General features: G+C 34.6%; 2 protein-coding genes and 1 long non-coding RNA gene across 12 annotated transcripts; 2 read left to right on the top strand and 1 right to left on the bottom strand.

Annotated features, from left to right (window-relative positions):
- The first annotated feature begins 1,560 nt into the window (after positions 1–1,560).
- LOC143464961 (uncharacterized) lies at positions 1,561–4,203 on the top strand. 8 transcript variants are annotated; one of them, XR_013118558.1, is made up of 7 exons: positions 1,561–1,805; positions 2,052–2,245; positions 2,356–2,498; positions 2,619–2,713; positions 2,973–3,048; positions 3,119–3,266; positions 3,377–4,203. It is a non-coding gene; the product is annotated as an uncharacterized LOC143464961 (long non-coding RNA). The 8 variants fall into 8 exon arrangements; XR_013118557.1 differs by having other exon boundaries at positions 2,917–3,048; XR_013118556.1 differs by having other exon boundaries at positions 2,584–2,713; positions 2,917–3,048.
- A 1,732-nt stretch (positions 4,204–5,935) lies between these two features.
- On the top strand, positions 5,936–10,431 carry LOC143464957 (glycoprotein endo-alpha-1,2-mannosidase-like). Its single transcript, XM_076963040.1, has 8 exons — positions 5,936–6,943; positions 7,135–7,324; positions 7,637–7,729; positions 7,854–7,966; positions 8,059–8,135; positions 8,918–9,130; positions 9,560–9,730; positions 9,901–10,431. The coding sequence occupies exons 1-8, from the start codon at positions 6,704–6,706 to the stop codon at positions 10,193–10,195; spliced, it is 1,392 nt and encodes a 463-aa protein (XP_076819155.1). The 5' UTR covers positions 5,936–6,703; the 3' UTR covers positions 10,196–10,431.
- On the bottom strand, positions 9,644–14,450 carry LOC143464958 (zinc phosphodiesterase ELAC protein 1-like). 3 transcript variants are annotated; one of them, XR_013118553.1, is made up of 10 exons: positions 14,028–14,450; positions 12,949–13,110; positions 12,599–12,731; positions 12,333–12,481; positions 11,782–11,991; positions 11,436–11,539; positions 10,981–11,183; positions 10,450–10,706; positions 10,006–10,161; positions 9,644–9,873 (listed from the first exon to the last, which is right to left on the bottom strand). XR_013118553.1 is itself a non-coding variant. In XM_076963042.1 (9 exons), the coding sequence occupies exons 3-9, from the start codon at positions 13,031–13,033 to the stop codon at positions 10,559–10,561; spliced, it is 1,032 nt and encodes a 343-aa protein (XP_076819157.1). In that variant the 5' UTR covers positions 13,034–13,111; positions 13,458–13,543; positions 14,028–14,450; the 3' UTR covers positions 10,427–10,558. The 3 variants fall into 3 exon arrangements, 2 of the variants coding, with proteins under 2 accessions (XP_076819157.1, XP_076819156.1); XM_076963042.1 differs by lacking the exons at positions 9,644–9,873; positions 10,006–10,161 and adding an exon at positions 13,458–13,543 and having other exon boundaries at positions 10,427–10,706; positions 12,949–13,111; XM_076963041.1 differs by lacking the exons at positions 9,644–9,873; positions 10,006–10,161 and having other exon boundaries at positions 10,427–10,706.
- Positions 14,451–15,041: the final 591 nt, after the last annotated feature.

The raw sequence follows: 15,041 nt of genomic DNA, 5'->3' as shown, positions 1-15,041 counted from the left end.
ATAAGAGTTGTGAGAGTTTTTCCAGATATTTACGGGTACAGTTTTATAATTTTAACAACTTTGTAAGTATAACAATACAATTATAACTTTATTTGATATATTAAACTATCTTGGGCGTATAATAACAAAATTGCATTCATTCATGATATACTGTATTCAGGTACTGTAATTAAAGTGTTAGATCAGTGGTTCTTAAACCTTTTTAATATAGTTATTGCTGAGAAGAAACTGACCGATTTCAATTACCTCTTTCAAAAAAATAACAAATTACCACTTGAATCAATTAATAATAAAACAACACAAAAATGAAGTCATAATTTGCATTGAAATGCCCGTTTCTTTGGAGGCATCTTAACAGTTGTTAGCTTACACTGACCAGACTAGCCCACAGCAGAAGGCAATGCTTGTGAATATCACTTGCTACTGTACTAAACTATGGTGTCTGCCTCTAGAGACTAAGATAGTATGATATCACAGAAGGCGTGGTGTTAAGTGAAACAAAACAAAATATAAACGCACACGAAAATCTATCTAATCTACAGAGTACAAAATATTTTAGTGCAACATAACCAAAAAAACGATAATCTAAATTACCCCTAAAAATGTCAAATTACTTTTTTGGGGTAATTACCCACAGTTTAAGAACCACTTTGTTAGATCCATAGATATCCTATAAAACACTAGATCGCTCAACTCGCCTCTGGAATTGAAGCCAAATTGAAACTTTGCGAATCCGCCATTAAGGGACCCAGTCAGTCAGTCCCAACAGTGGTGCACTGGTGCTGAATTGTGATGGAGTTGTATCGACAATTGTCTTGTCTCCAGTACGGTATATTTGTAAAAATAGCCTAGTTCTAACGTTATACAGAACTTATACGGGCTAGGACTCTTTATATATCGTAGGATACGCCGATGCCGTATGTAGCCTGGACTACCGTATATTTTGAAAATTCATAGCTTTAGCACGATATTATTTTAGAGATAGGCTACTGGAATAATCGGAGATAGGCATTGATACAGTACCTTCGTACATTACTTTGTAATACCATGTTCCGAATCCCAGACAGGAATGTGTTACATTGTAAGCTATGCCGTCAATACCGGATTAATTTTTTCTTTTAGTCGTCTCAACAGCTAGGCTAGTCGCCATCGGTACTTTTATAGTGATAGTTTCAAGATTTTGAGAGATTTATGCCTAGGCTAGTTTTGGTGCTATGCCAGTACTTTCAAAGTCAAAGTATTGACTGCCCACATCTGGAAATATGTTCAGTTAACTGTAGTCTATAGGCCTAGTTTTCTATTGTGCCACACTTTAACTACAAATAAGAATCTGATTTGTTGGACCCTATTGTAAAACGTGTAAAATTTGGTAAAAGAGGACATAAACATTTAGCCAAATTTATTTACATGTACAATTTTACAAAACAAAAGAGATAAAACAAAACCATTCACTAATCACTACTACATACATTACTATGTCAATGACTGACATTTGAAATTAAACAGTAACGAGTCATCCACTTGTCATTACTGATTGCTGAATAGTACAAGTTTGTTAAACTTTTTTCGTATCTTTTTGCAGGTAATTTCTTCATTGTACTCTTTTCCAAGGTGGTAAAGTCGAATTTTGCAGTATGCTTTTGAAACTAACTTTATAAGGTCAAAGATATGGTTGTTGGTGACACTTGTGTCTAACATATGATATTGAAGATTGCAGAATGCTAAGGATAGGTTGATATTAGCCAGAACAGATGTTGCAATACCTTCTGATACTCCTTTTTCTAAACCGACATAACAAATTCAAGGTATATTTGATACTGTATATAATCTTCTATATTTTTTGTAATTATGCAACTAAGCTGTGTTTACATATATATCAGATAAATATAATAATCATCAGATAAATATAAATTATTTTGCTACATTTTACCTTGGGGAAGTTTTCCTCTTGTAGTTTTAAGAAGACGTTGAAACTGTTTTTCAGTTTCCTCGCAAACTACTACTACACTTTCGGAAGGTTTAAATAATTTGCCTTTATCTTTCATTTGCAGGAAGTCAGACACTGGAAAATTGGTTGTTGAACCAAGAGCTTGACTACAGTGACTGCACAAAATTTGCTTATCAACCATTTTGCTAACATAGCCAGCTATATATGAAATGGCAGCTTTTTTGTATTCAGACAAACCAAGAATGTTTGGAATTTCACTGAGGCTATGATCTTCGTCGACTTCTAGATCCCGTCCAAGTAGGTCATATTTTCTTATAATATGAGCACCTGATTCTGTCAGCTGAGGGTTACTAGTTGAAGCACCATTGAATATATGCAAAATTTCAATTGGTAACTTTTGTTCACAGTTACCCACTCCACCTTTGATATCACTTCTTAGAAGTAAGCGCTTATAAGCTGCTGTAAACTGCTGGGTTATCGGGTTGTTGTTGAAACCTCCTGCTGACCTTATGGCTCCAAAAAACAACTCAAGGTGGTCTTGGCTAAGCTTGTAAGTTAAGATATATCTTAGTGGAGATTGATTTTGCCCAACTAAATCTTCAAACAACCCTTTTATACTTCTTATTGCCATCAAGAATCCCAGAAAGCCTGTTTTCCGTCTTGTTTTAAGCATTTGTACCCCAGCAGTGTCCTTCAACTTCATAATGTAATCAAAAGAAAAATCAAGAAATGGCCTCCAGCTGGACTCATTGCTTCTTTTCAAAGGTGATTTGAATCCTTTAGCACATGGATTTCTGGAATTGCATATATCAAATAAGCGATCAAAAATACGTAAAAACCTAACAGTTGCCGCCGAACTTTGAAACTGTTGTAGTTTCAATGTGTTGCTGCAGTACTCAATGGCATCAGCTACACTTGCACTTATTGCTTGAGCTGCCAAGTTAACCTTCATTTTTTGTTGTTTCCAGTTTATATGGGCCAACTTAAGTTTGTTTGCAAGGCGTAACCCTTCTTCTTTTTGAAGTTTCTGCAGCTGAACCAAGTGTTCCCATTTCACTTTCTTTCCTTCAAAATCTACAAGTATGCCACCTTCACCAAAGGTATTGCGTATAAGTTTAAGCATATGGCACACATCTAACAACATATATATTTTGGAATTTTCATCTGCAGGATGGTTAAAATAAGTTTGGAAGTTATCTATGTCTAAAGACAAACCAAGTTCATTCATCATAGCAAGATGACTGGAAGGACCATCACATGTCACAGAAGAAACTACTACTCCTATATCATGGAGCCGCCCAATACAAACATTTACAAGGTTAGCTTTCTCTTTACCAGTCAGACTGTCAGTAAAAAAATAGCCACAAGGAATTTTCCATGAATTGTTTAACGAAACAACCATTAGCACTAAAGCATCTTTTGCAACAGGTGAGGAATCATCTGCTGGCATTTCCACACCAATATCAACAAAACCTCGGAAACGATGGCCATCCCAAGAAACATGCTTCTTAATGGCCATTTCATCCAGCATTAAAGCACAAATTACCTGCTTGTTTTTCTTCTTTTCTTCTTCAACTCTGGCTGAAAGTACTCTGAATGCAGGTTCTGTAAAACCAGGTTCAGCCGACACTTTGGTGTACCATTTTCTAATGGTTGATTGTGCTGGCAAAGCTAAGTTGAAGGTTTTTCTGACATACTCATATGCCTTGGAAGAGTAAAACTGAAGGGTTAGTGCAAATGCCTTCAATTCCGTGGAATACTTGCAACCTTTAGAGCAATGCAGTTGTTTTGCTGCTTTTTTCATGACATGCAATGGCACACCTGTAAATGATGCCTTCAACACTTCTTCACAATTTGAAGATAGGAGTTGATTTTTATACAAACATTGAATTAAAGTTTTCATTGAAACTATTTTCTGTTTAAATCTGCGTGACTTTTGCTGACTGAGTTTTAAATTTTTTCGAATTGCTGCAATTTGTTTTCTTCGTGACTGGATTTTCGTATTCAATTTAGTGGGTGAATTGCTTATGCTGTATGTATGGTCAGACTTTACTTTATCCCAGAAGCTTCTTTCAACAAGGCAATCACTTGTTTTATCTTTACTACCGGAACTGCATTGTGACTGCAAACCAGTTTTCATATTTCGTTTATATGGTTTCTTCCTTTCATGACCAGCCTGCAGTGAATCAATTCAAAGTTATACTGCCAGTATATATATATTAGTATATTATATCAGTGCCTGTATACTTGCCAGTATATTATAGCCAATAATTTCCAATAATTATTAAAATAACTGTCTTAATAATAATAAAATAACTTATTAACTGCCAATAATTACTGGAATTTATAACCTTACTTTTTTGAGATGCTGTGGAAATTTCTTAAAACGAGTTGGTACAGCACCATCTTTAAGCCTGTTTCGTTGCCCTGTTCTATCAAAATATTTCTCAAGAAAATGGTCTGAGCAAATTTTTGAGTGTTTGCTGGGAATCCAACAATCTCTACGCATTGCCACAAGCCATTATTTCTTTCGGTCTGAGTCTGATGGAAATCTATTGTACATATACTTGGTACTATAAATATATGTTTTAATAAAAATATGTTATCGAATGTAGCTGTGACTGTTCGGGTGCACTTTTAGCTGAGGTAAGTTATTGGTTGAACGCCATGCCAATACACAACAGCTGCAATGTTAATGAGATGGTCAGAACTTACAGCTCATTAAATTGAACGACTGGTGCAAAGACACGATTAATTAATAATTCCTGTTGCACACAAACACCTGCCGGTACTACTACACTATTGCTCTTTGCAACTAACCTGTAGCCTATATACCTGGCATATAAAGGCTGTGGTTACCGCACCGCTGTAGTTGTTTAACATCTGCAGGTGTTAAAGTTTCATATGGGGGCCATTTTGCTGCTTGTGGTCTTGTTTTAGCAAGGTATAACAACATTAGCACCACTCTTTTCGAGGAATTTCCTGTCAATGGGGCACTGAGATATTTAATAAATAGACGACTTTGGAAAAAAATTGATCACTTATCAACTTCTATGTTAGTAGTAAGAGAGTAGTTACTTTTGGCGTGCATTATTGGTGATGGTTATGGTGAAGAATGGAGTTAGTCAGCTTGAAAAGGCACAATACAGCCAATATGCCTCTAAGAAGCATGAAGTTGAATAAGAGATACAGTTAGACTATAGACCGTATACATATAGACATAAGTAGCATATTTAACACCTTAAGCAATGAGAAAAGAGCTTTCAGTTACATGACTTTATGTCAGTGCCAGTAGGCTAGGCTACGCTACAGTTTACATACAGTACCGGTATTAACGTTAAACCAAGAAAAACATTAGTTGTAGGTAATTATTATTATGCACAAAAAATGCTTACGCATGGAAGGTTCTTGGATGACAAATTTTCTTTCTTGTCTCATCATCCGAACTCCCTTCACTGGCACTTCTGTCCATTAACTTATCGCTTACTGTAGCGCAATTAACTCTCTTTTTCCTTTTTCCACAACCGTAAGCACAGCATTGAGTTCCCCTTTTATCCATGTTTTATATAGATTACAAATTGACGAAGAAATCTCACAATTTAACGTTGGACCTAACAGCTTAAAAGCCTTATAAAATCGTGTTCAAAGCCCAGCTTGGGTCCCTTACTGTTCCCGCCAAATCTGTTCAATTGGCTTCATTTTTGGTTGGTCGAAAACTATAAGATGAGCGATCTAGTGTTTTATAGGATATCTATGGTTAGATCTTTAAAAATTCATACAAAAATGGGGATTTCCCATACTAGAAAAACAATTTTAAAGCAAAGTCGACAAAGATCTGAAGATTACACTGTAAAAAATCTTTTCTAATTATAAGTCAGTGAGACAATTGAGACTAATAATTAGTCTTCCAACGAAAAGTATGGCTTATAGTTAGTCTAAATTGTCTCACTGACTTATAATTAGAAAATATTTTTTACAGTGTAGGCCTAGGTGTATGCTTAAAGGTGAGTTTTTCTTGAATGATCGCCCTATTTCATCAGAAAAAATCGTATGTTCGAAGTTATTTTGCACAGTTTCTTGTTAACCTAACTTAAATGGTGAACATAGTAGCCTACATCTTCCTTCTAATCTAAATCTAACTCCAAGTCTCCAATACAACCTTGAAATATTGAATAACTATAAAATCAACTTTTTACACGCCAATTCTCCTAACCTATTATCCAATTTTTAAGAACAGGATGCGTGAAAAACTTATGGTAAATAGTCATTCTCATTTTGAATTGCTGTTGAAATGATAGGTTTGGAGTTGCGAGAAATTAAGGATGATCTGGATAATCAGATTTGGTCGAGCTTATTTTACCAATTGGCCTACCCGCAAGTTGCACTTTTCTTATGGAGTCAACTTGTAGCTATTTTGTTGATACAATTTCTGGGTTTGGTGACAGTCAGTTACCGAGTAATCTAAAAGTTTGCACTTCTTTTTTGTCCCCTTAGTTAATGGCAAAAAAATACTAATAGAATGTGATTATTGTAATACGAATTTCCGAGGTATAAGCGGTTTGTAGGCTATGACATGGGACCTCCCATGTGGTTATATTTCATATAGATAGCCTATCCACGTTTTCTTACAATTTGCTAAACGTGTAGGTTATGCCTTCAGGTAAAGTTTATGGGTATTTTTATAAATCCAACATTTCGGTCTACTACTCTGAATATATCTTTTTGTCATTTATTTGAATAAGCTAAGATGGAACTATGGTTAGAATTTATGCCAGAAAATATACAGTGCTTGTTGTCGTTATCTTGTTCATTTTCTTTGGGGTTCTAGTGTTTATAGCTTCAAATGTCAAAAGCTCAGACGCTAAAAAACCTAATCACCTTTCTGGGAGGATTCACCCAGAAAAAATGAGCAACAAGTTGTTTCCCCCACCAGAAATTGTTCCTGCTGATACCAATGAAGCCAAGCAACAGCAAAATATTTTGATTGGAAACAAGGTGTACTTTATACAAGGGATATATATATAATTATATTTGTGCATTGCAATCTTGTTTAAATCTTCTATTGTTTATGAGTGCCAATACAGTCTTTTGTTATTTATTTTTAATAAATTGTTGACAAATAAATATGAAGGTAGGTATATGGGTAACTGAAGGTTAGGTAAAAATTGATGAATATGTTCTCACAGGTCAATGATGAACTGCAACCAAAACTGGAAGTAAACCACAATGTTCATGCGTTTTATTATGCTTGGTATGGAAATGAAGCAACTGATGGAAAATATTCACATTGGAATCATCCATTTCTACCTCACTGGGAAAAACGTATATCTGAATTATACGCAACAGGAAAGACACATAAACCTCCTGATGATATAGGTTTTTACAATAGGTTTTAACATAACTATTGTATGTGTTATGACTTACGAGGTAGACATGTTTCTTCACTTGCTTGTTATCATTGTCTAATCTGTCTAGAACAATAGCCAATTGGTTAAATTTAATATGCAAGAGCCAGATATAAAAAAGCAGTTCTGCTTATTTAGTTGTTAACAATAACTGACTACAACTGAAAAAAGTGTTTGTTATACATTGGAAAACTTTGTTTATATTAGTCTATTAGATTAAATAACATTGGCTTACTTGTAGTTACTTTCATTTATGTATATATGTAAATCTTATGTAACACAGGTGCCAATTTCTATCCTTTGCTTGGCGCATACAGTTCCAGGGATCCAGTGCTTTTAAGAAAGCATATGGAGCAATTTGTTCTTGCAAAGATTGGTATTTAAGCATTTGATAATGCAGGAAATGAATAAAGATGTTTTCAATTTTTTTATGTACAGTTGACTGTCATTGTATCAGAACAAAATAAGTTGTAGTGGTGTTTAACATAAATTATTTTTAGGTGTTCTGGTGTTATCTTGGTACCCACCTGAAAAGGCAGATGAAGAAGGTTCTCCAGCATCTGAACAGTTTATACACTCTTTTCTAAAACTTGCAAATGCATATAATTTAAAGGTATTTTATTTTCTAACATAACGAAATTGTAGTGTGTTATAATTTTTTGTAAAGTATTTGCCACTTGGTAAAATTTGCATTCAAAATTTTAGGTTTGCTTTCATATTGAACCTTATGCTGGAAGAAATGCATCGTCAGTTAAAGAAGACCTTAAACATATTATTGAACAGTAATTATTTGTTCTGTGTTAACTTTAACATATCCTTGGCATATTGGGTGCTTTCGTTAGAAAAAGTTGGCTCAGTGGCAGTGCGGTTAGAGTGCCTGACTCTTATAGCTGTGACCCAGGTTCGATTGCGCTACCACTGTAATATTGTGGCAGCAGTGGCTTCTTTTCGAAAAAACTATGGTAACTGAAAGTTCTGAATGCTCTGACTCCTCGAGAAGGCTGAGTGTTCTTCCCAGCAAGAATTTCAATATGTGAAGGCCAACAAACAACAAAACTATTTCAAACATTTGGTGTCGGCTGAATGACATAAAAATATTTTAAAGACCTGATCAAAGAAAACTAAACAAGGTCGCAAGGATAAACGAAAATGTGAAGTAAAAAGTTCCAACGAAAATCAATAAATTTGTTTTACATAAATTCGGCATCCTTCTGACCTTGATCACTACAACACCTTTGGGCAAGGTATGAGCAATGCTTGCTCATGTTCAATGGCCCTGATGAACAGTTTCACATTTGGGCGATACAATGTATACCAAGGAATAAATGTGTGCGTCCATTGGAATTTGCAGAAAGACAAATCGAGCGATGAGGAATCATTGCTAAGTTTACTTCGGGCAAAGACTGTCCTGAGTCTGAGGATGAAGTTTGCCTTACCATACTAAATATTCTAGTTTTCAGCAATAAATCATAAAATTTCACAGAAATTTAGTTAAGATTTATAGTTTCCATATTATTATTCAACATCATAAGCCTGTCACTCAACATGATTGCTATTGTCACAGGTATGGAAGCCATCCGGCTTTCTACAGAACTAAAGACCCAAGACAATTAGCAGTAAATGCTCGTGATCTACCACTGGTATATGTCTATGATTCTTATCTTACTCCAGCAGAGGATTGGAATAAAATACTCACTCACAAAGAGTCAAAAAACAGCATAAGGGGCACCGAATATGATGCTCTTGTTATAGGATTATTTGTTGAAAGAGCCCACAAGTAAGGACTAAGAGACATTAAATTGTTGCAGCATCCAATGCAGCTAATGGTTCATTAGTAACAAAATTATTGCTCATTCACACCATTTATGGTGCTAAATCTTGCTTGTTACATCACACAATCTTTAAACAAATTGCGATGTTTAAAAAATTAATGTATAAATGGCAATCAAGAAAGAAAAATTGGTAGGTAAATAATTCATTGAAAGGAATGTTGACCCTACTATAGCTGAGCCAGGAAACTGGTTCATAATTTCTTACCAAAGTCGATAAATTTGTAAGCATTATTGTTTTCAGTTTCACCATTGTTAGTATCAATGTTCTCCGGAATCCTTCACATCAGCGAATCTATTCGGGTTTTGGTCCTGATTGGTCCATCCAAAGTACTTGCAACTACTTCAGCTAAAGTCATGGCTCTTGTATATTACAGGGAGACAATTAGAATGGCCGGATTTGATGGTTTTTACACATACTTTGCTTCATCTGGATTCACTTATGGCAGTAAACAAGCAAATTGGATGAGTCTTAAGCTTTATGCACGTGACGAAAATTTAATTTTTATTCCAAGTATCGGGCCTGGTTACATTGACACCAATGTCAGGTAGTACATATTTCACAACCATTATGTTAAGCCGCTTGGAACAAGAAACATTTAGTATATGTTTATATGCATACTGTATGTCCATCATTATTAGCATCACACCTCAGACCCAGTGTCACCAAACACAAAATGTTTGTCACTACCTGTAGAAATATTTAAATCATTTTAAGGCCTTGGAATGACAAGAATACCAAGCACAGAGATAATGGAAATTACTACGAAACCAGTTGGAAAAAGGCTGTGGAAGGAGATATACCAAGCTTTATATCAATTACCTCTTTTAACGAATGGCATGAAGGAACACAAATTGAACCAGCTATGTCAGAAAAGAGCGTCTTTGTTGACCACATTTTAGGAAAACCAAAATCTGGTACCTTTCAATATGAGAGTTATGGCAAAAATCCAGATCTCTATCTTGATCTCACAAGAAACTGGGTAGAAATATTTACAGACATGAAACATTAAAACACTTGACCATTTACTTGGATCATTTTGCTTTGAGTACTATATTAATATTTTAAAAATTTTGTTTGCAGTACATTTGTTGTGCAATAATATATGTTGGTGAATGAAGCACTTGAAAACTGAGATTATTAGTTACAAAAAGTATATAGAATGTATATGAAAAACCAGCCTGCTATTCTTTTGACTGTTGCTGATTTGATGCTGTTTACTCTCTGAGCAATACAAACTACATCCAATTTTACTATTGCGTTTACTTTCATGAGGACGCTGTGCTGTGTTTTAACGTCACAGAAAGCGCAGGAGCATCATATTTATGCCGATCCTGTCATTACATTTGTGATTATTACCACCGATAAGTTCACATCAAGGATCAGCTTTCCGCATTACATTAACCACTAGTCCATCATATGCAATTGCAACTGGCCCAGTAAATATGTCTTTTGCTTCTTTTTCTAAAACGTCCGTTGTCACATCATTATCTCCGACTTCGTGAGTTATATGATGTTTATATCTGCAACAACATTGAAAAAAAATTAAATAAAAATTTCAATCAACTAAAGGGCAAGCGCAGTAAAATATTTACCTTATTATTATTTTATAAAATAGTAAATGCAGAGTTTCAGTAACCAACTCCTACAATCAACATGGCTCTAAGCTTTGTAATTAAGCTTAAGTAAGCATTTAATTTTTCTTTCTAAACTGATTTTTTCAGCAGAAAAATCTCGTTCAAATCAAATGAAAAAGGTTTCACTGCAATTACATTTTATAATAAATTTTTATGTTACCTTTGACTGACATGTGTTAAAACCAGCATTCGTGATTCTGTTGCACTGGCAAAAGATGCTGCCATCCCAGGTGTTGAGTGCCCATTTTTAACACACTGCTCTTGATGACTGTTCTCATTTGTAGCTTCATGTATCAACATGTCACATTTGTAACACATGTTTTTCATAAACCATGAATTACAGCTATCTTGAAGAACTGCAACCTGCAAAATCAATGACAAAGGTAATTCTTATATGATAGTGGTAGATTAAAAAATGTTGATTATATCAAAACCTTGATGTTCTCTTAATAACAACAGCAGCCATCAAAATAACAAAGTTGTTCAACAGCTAGTATTTCAAGAACTGATTTTCTATGAACATAAAATCGCAGAAATGGGGACGAACCAGTCTATGTAGCATCGGCTCCCCTCATGATTTCAAACAAAAAATGTAACACTATATAAAATACATACCTTCCTTCCTGGTTGAGGACGCCCAATAAAATGAGCAGGATTTAAAACTCTTCCATCATCAAGGGTAACAGTCTCTCCATTTTTAATTCTTCCAAATAAAGGACCTTTTTTAGAAAATTATTTTGCCATGACTTAATTCTTACATATATACATTATACTTGTCTTAAACAAAACTTATGCAGCTTGCTCTTTTTAACACTAGATGTGTTTTAATTCAAAGTAACTTCGACATCATTAAATACAGCAAGTTATATTTTAACACAACTTTTTAAATCATTATGACAACAAGCATTGCAGATTTAATCTAAGAATATAATAATGAGGTTGTGTCAATCTATTTACATACCTTTTGGTACTCCAGCTTCTATTAATTTCTCACTATTTAATTTACCAGGCTTTGAACCTTCAATAAAAACATAACCAAAGCTGGGAATTCGATGTTTTAACTGTCCAGCTATTACGGTGATTTTATCTGTCATGCAAACATGCCATTGCTGCTGGGCTTTGTCCAAGAATATGTTGCGACCAGATCCCAATTCACTTGGATGCAGAGGACCTGATGTAAATGGACAACATAAAGTGCACATTGCCTCACTAAAGTTGTAAAAGATAGATCATCTTTGGCTATGCGCAAATTGGCAATTTTGCATATTGTGAACTATGGAGACAAGAAAAACATTGAAGTAAATTCAAAGTATTTATATAGAGTAAAAAGGACATATCCAGAGCTTAAGTTAATATTTTCCTTGTAGCAATGGAAAAAAGTACCCAGCATTATCAGCTACATTGGCGTAGCAATACAATTTGCTCATATTTTGACTATAAACTTTTGTCTACTCCTGAGTAGGTAGCATAACCAACCATATTATTACTATCTTGACAAAATCAAATGTATACCTGTTGCAAGATGGTCAGGATTCCATTTATCCCAGCTGGGATCGCCTGATTTTGCTGCATTATACTGATCCTTTTCTGGCACAAGTTCATGCACCACATATTGGAATGACAAAGCTGAACGAGACAAGTTTAGTGCTTCTCTTATAAATCTACAACAGCAGAAAATCAAATCTCAAAGCTCCAAGAGTAACAAGTCAACTGTTGGTCGTTACATAAGTCATTGTGCTTTCTAGTGCAGTGTGATTCCCTGAACAGAAATATTTTACCGCCGTAACCCAACAGGTCCAAATATTTCAATTGTCTTTGAGTTATTTGTTGCTTGACCATCACTTCCCAGATCATCACTCAGAGTAATTCCATCTGGTGGTTTATGTGCCATGGAGATAGTGCACAGTAACCCTATCAAAACATCTTGTGTTGTTCTCTACAAATGACTGTTCGTAGTGTTTCCAATAAATTGTTGAAGATTCACATGAAAAATACTGATGAGCAACTTAATTAAATTTATTCAACATTGCCACTGCTTTAATCAATCAACATAATGCCTAGTTTGTAATTTACAGGTTTTTTCTTGGTATCTGGAATTTGTTCTTTATTACAAAAAGCTACTTATTACCAGGAAGACCAAACATATGATCGCCATGCAAATGTGTGATAAATATTTTGGTCATGTTGCCAGGCCTGATACATTTTAACTTCATAATTTGTGTTTGTGTTCCTTCTCCACAATCAATTAACCAAACGTTTCCTTCATATCGCAGTGCAATTGCAGACGCACCTAAAAACAAAAACCAATCATTACTCTACCGCAAAACAACAAAAACTACTTTTTTACAAAAAATACTTTTGACACTTGACGGTGGCTATCTACTGTGTTCGCCATCCTAACCATACACAATAAAGCAATAGAGTATGCATAAGCTATACTTGAATTGATACAGTTATATAATGAAATAAATCACAGCAACAATATAAATATCGTACCAGAAATAAATTTCAGGAAAGTTTTAATGTAACACATTTTACATATTCTTTTTGATAATGTACAGTTATTACTTAGCGTAGCAATTTTACTTTCACGAGAGATTTAAAAATAAATCTGCAAGTGGGTTTACGTATCTCTCCACAAAGTGGATTATTCCGACGTTAGTCCCAGTTTTTACCAAGAGCCAAAGCTGATGAGATGAGAGTGTATTTTATTCATACTAAAACTAAATAAAATCTTGCCATTACTTGAAATATAACTCTTTAAACAATTTTATCAACATTTTGTTACTATAGAGAACTACGCAGGAGTAGCTGGTGAAATTGCCTGGATATAATATCTTATATGATAGGGTAAATTTAGACTATTAAGCGACTATTTATTAAGCCCAGAAATTAAAGCTTTTATAAAGCTATGTGTGCAAAAAGTATATTTAAAATTTATCTTGGTGTGCAGCTCTAACGAAATACAAACCAGTGTAAGGGTGAGAGTAATGTTTGCAAAACAAAACTAGTGGAATGTGCAATTTCTGTTGTGTTTGACTGACACATGCAATTTTCTGTGATGGAGTGGTTTCTGCAGTGAACTTGCCAGATTAGGACGTAATAAACGAAGTGTGTGGTGAACAGACTGGCTGCATTGAGTGACACTGTCAGGAACTGAAATAAAATTAGAAAAACTAGGTTTAATCTTGAAATACCTCTCCTTACCTCTGCATGGTGTTGGATAACCTGAACCAGTTCCTAAAAAAGAAACATCCATCTTTGACAAAAACTTCACGATGTACTCTGATAGGCTACTATACTTCCTGTTAAATGTCAATCAAGATTTGTTATTCTTCAAATAGTTTATGGTAATAGAAATACATTAGATACGGTCTTATAATCAACTAGCTTAACTGCACATTGGTATGGTATGGCATGGAAATAATTAGGGATTTATTTCCAAGACTAAAACTTTGTGATGATAGTCTACAGACAGGCCCTTTCTTAGTTAGGTTCTGAGTGGCAAGATTTTTCTTCTACTTGACAACGGGAATTATCGACCCACTTAGATTTTTTTTTAAATTGCAAGATTTTGGGGCATCTGATTGCAAAGATTTATAATTGTAAAGATAAATATTGTACAGATCGTAGACAATGCTAAAACCAAACGCTGAGCAAACAATAAAAAAATACGAAAAAGTCCTAAAATGAAAACATAACATCCAACGAATTGGTGAAGAGTTAATGTTTTCAGTAATCTTTACTCTATGTTTGGAATATATTTTTGTTTTTGCAGATATTTTCATGCGTGTGTGAGAAAATGAGTGCTATGTGCAAGAGCGTGCGATTTGTGCACATCGACATTGCTGCACATGTACACGCTACAGGGCCGGCTGAATTTGATACTTTTCCTCATACTCTTTGCTTATAAAAAATGACGAATTGAATTTATAGAATTGTGGTCCCCCCCCCTCCGGTGAGTAATGAGGCTCTCCGAGAATCTTTTGACGAACTGCTTGTTAAAGAAACAGTTAAATGTAATTTGTGCAGCACTGCTTATTACGTAATAGATAATGACGGTTTGTGACAAAGGTGACGGGGTAGAGTGCCATTATCATAGACATCGGAATTATAAACACTGCTTAAATTTATAAATAAACAAGTATAATATAAACAGTGTTTATATTTCCGATGTCGATGGCCGTTATAAACGAACAAAATACATCTGATGACGAAAAG

This window comes from Clavelina lepadiformis, chromosome 7, assembly GCF_947623445.1.
Source record: "Clavelina lepadiformis chromosome 7, kaClaLepa1.1, whole genome shotgun sequence".
Lineage (NCBI taxonomy): Eukaryota > Metazoa > Chordata > Ascidiacea > Aplousobranchia > Clavelinidae > Clavelina > Clavelina lepadiformis.
This window is presented reverse-complemented; position numbering and strand designations above follow the sequence as displayed.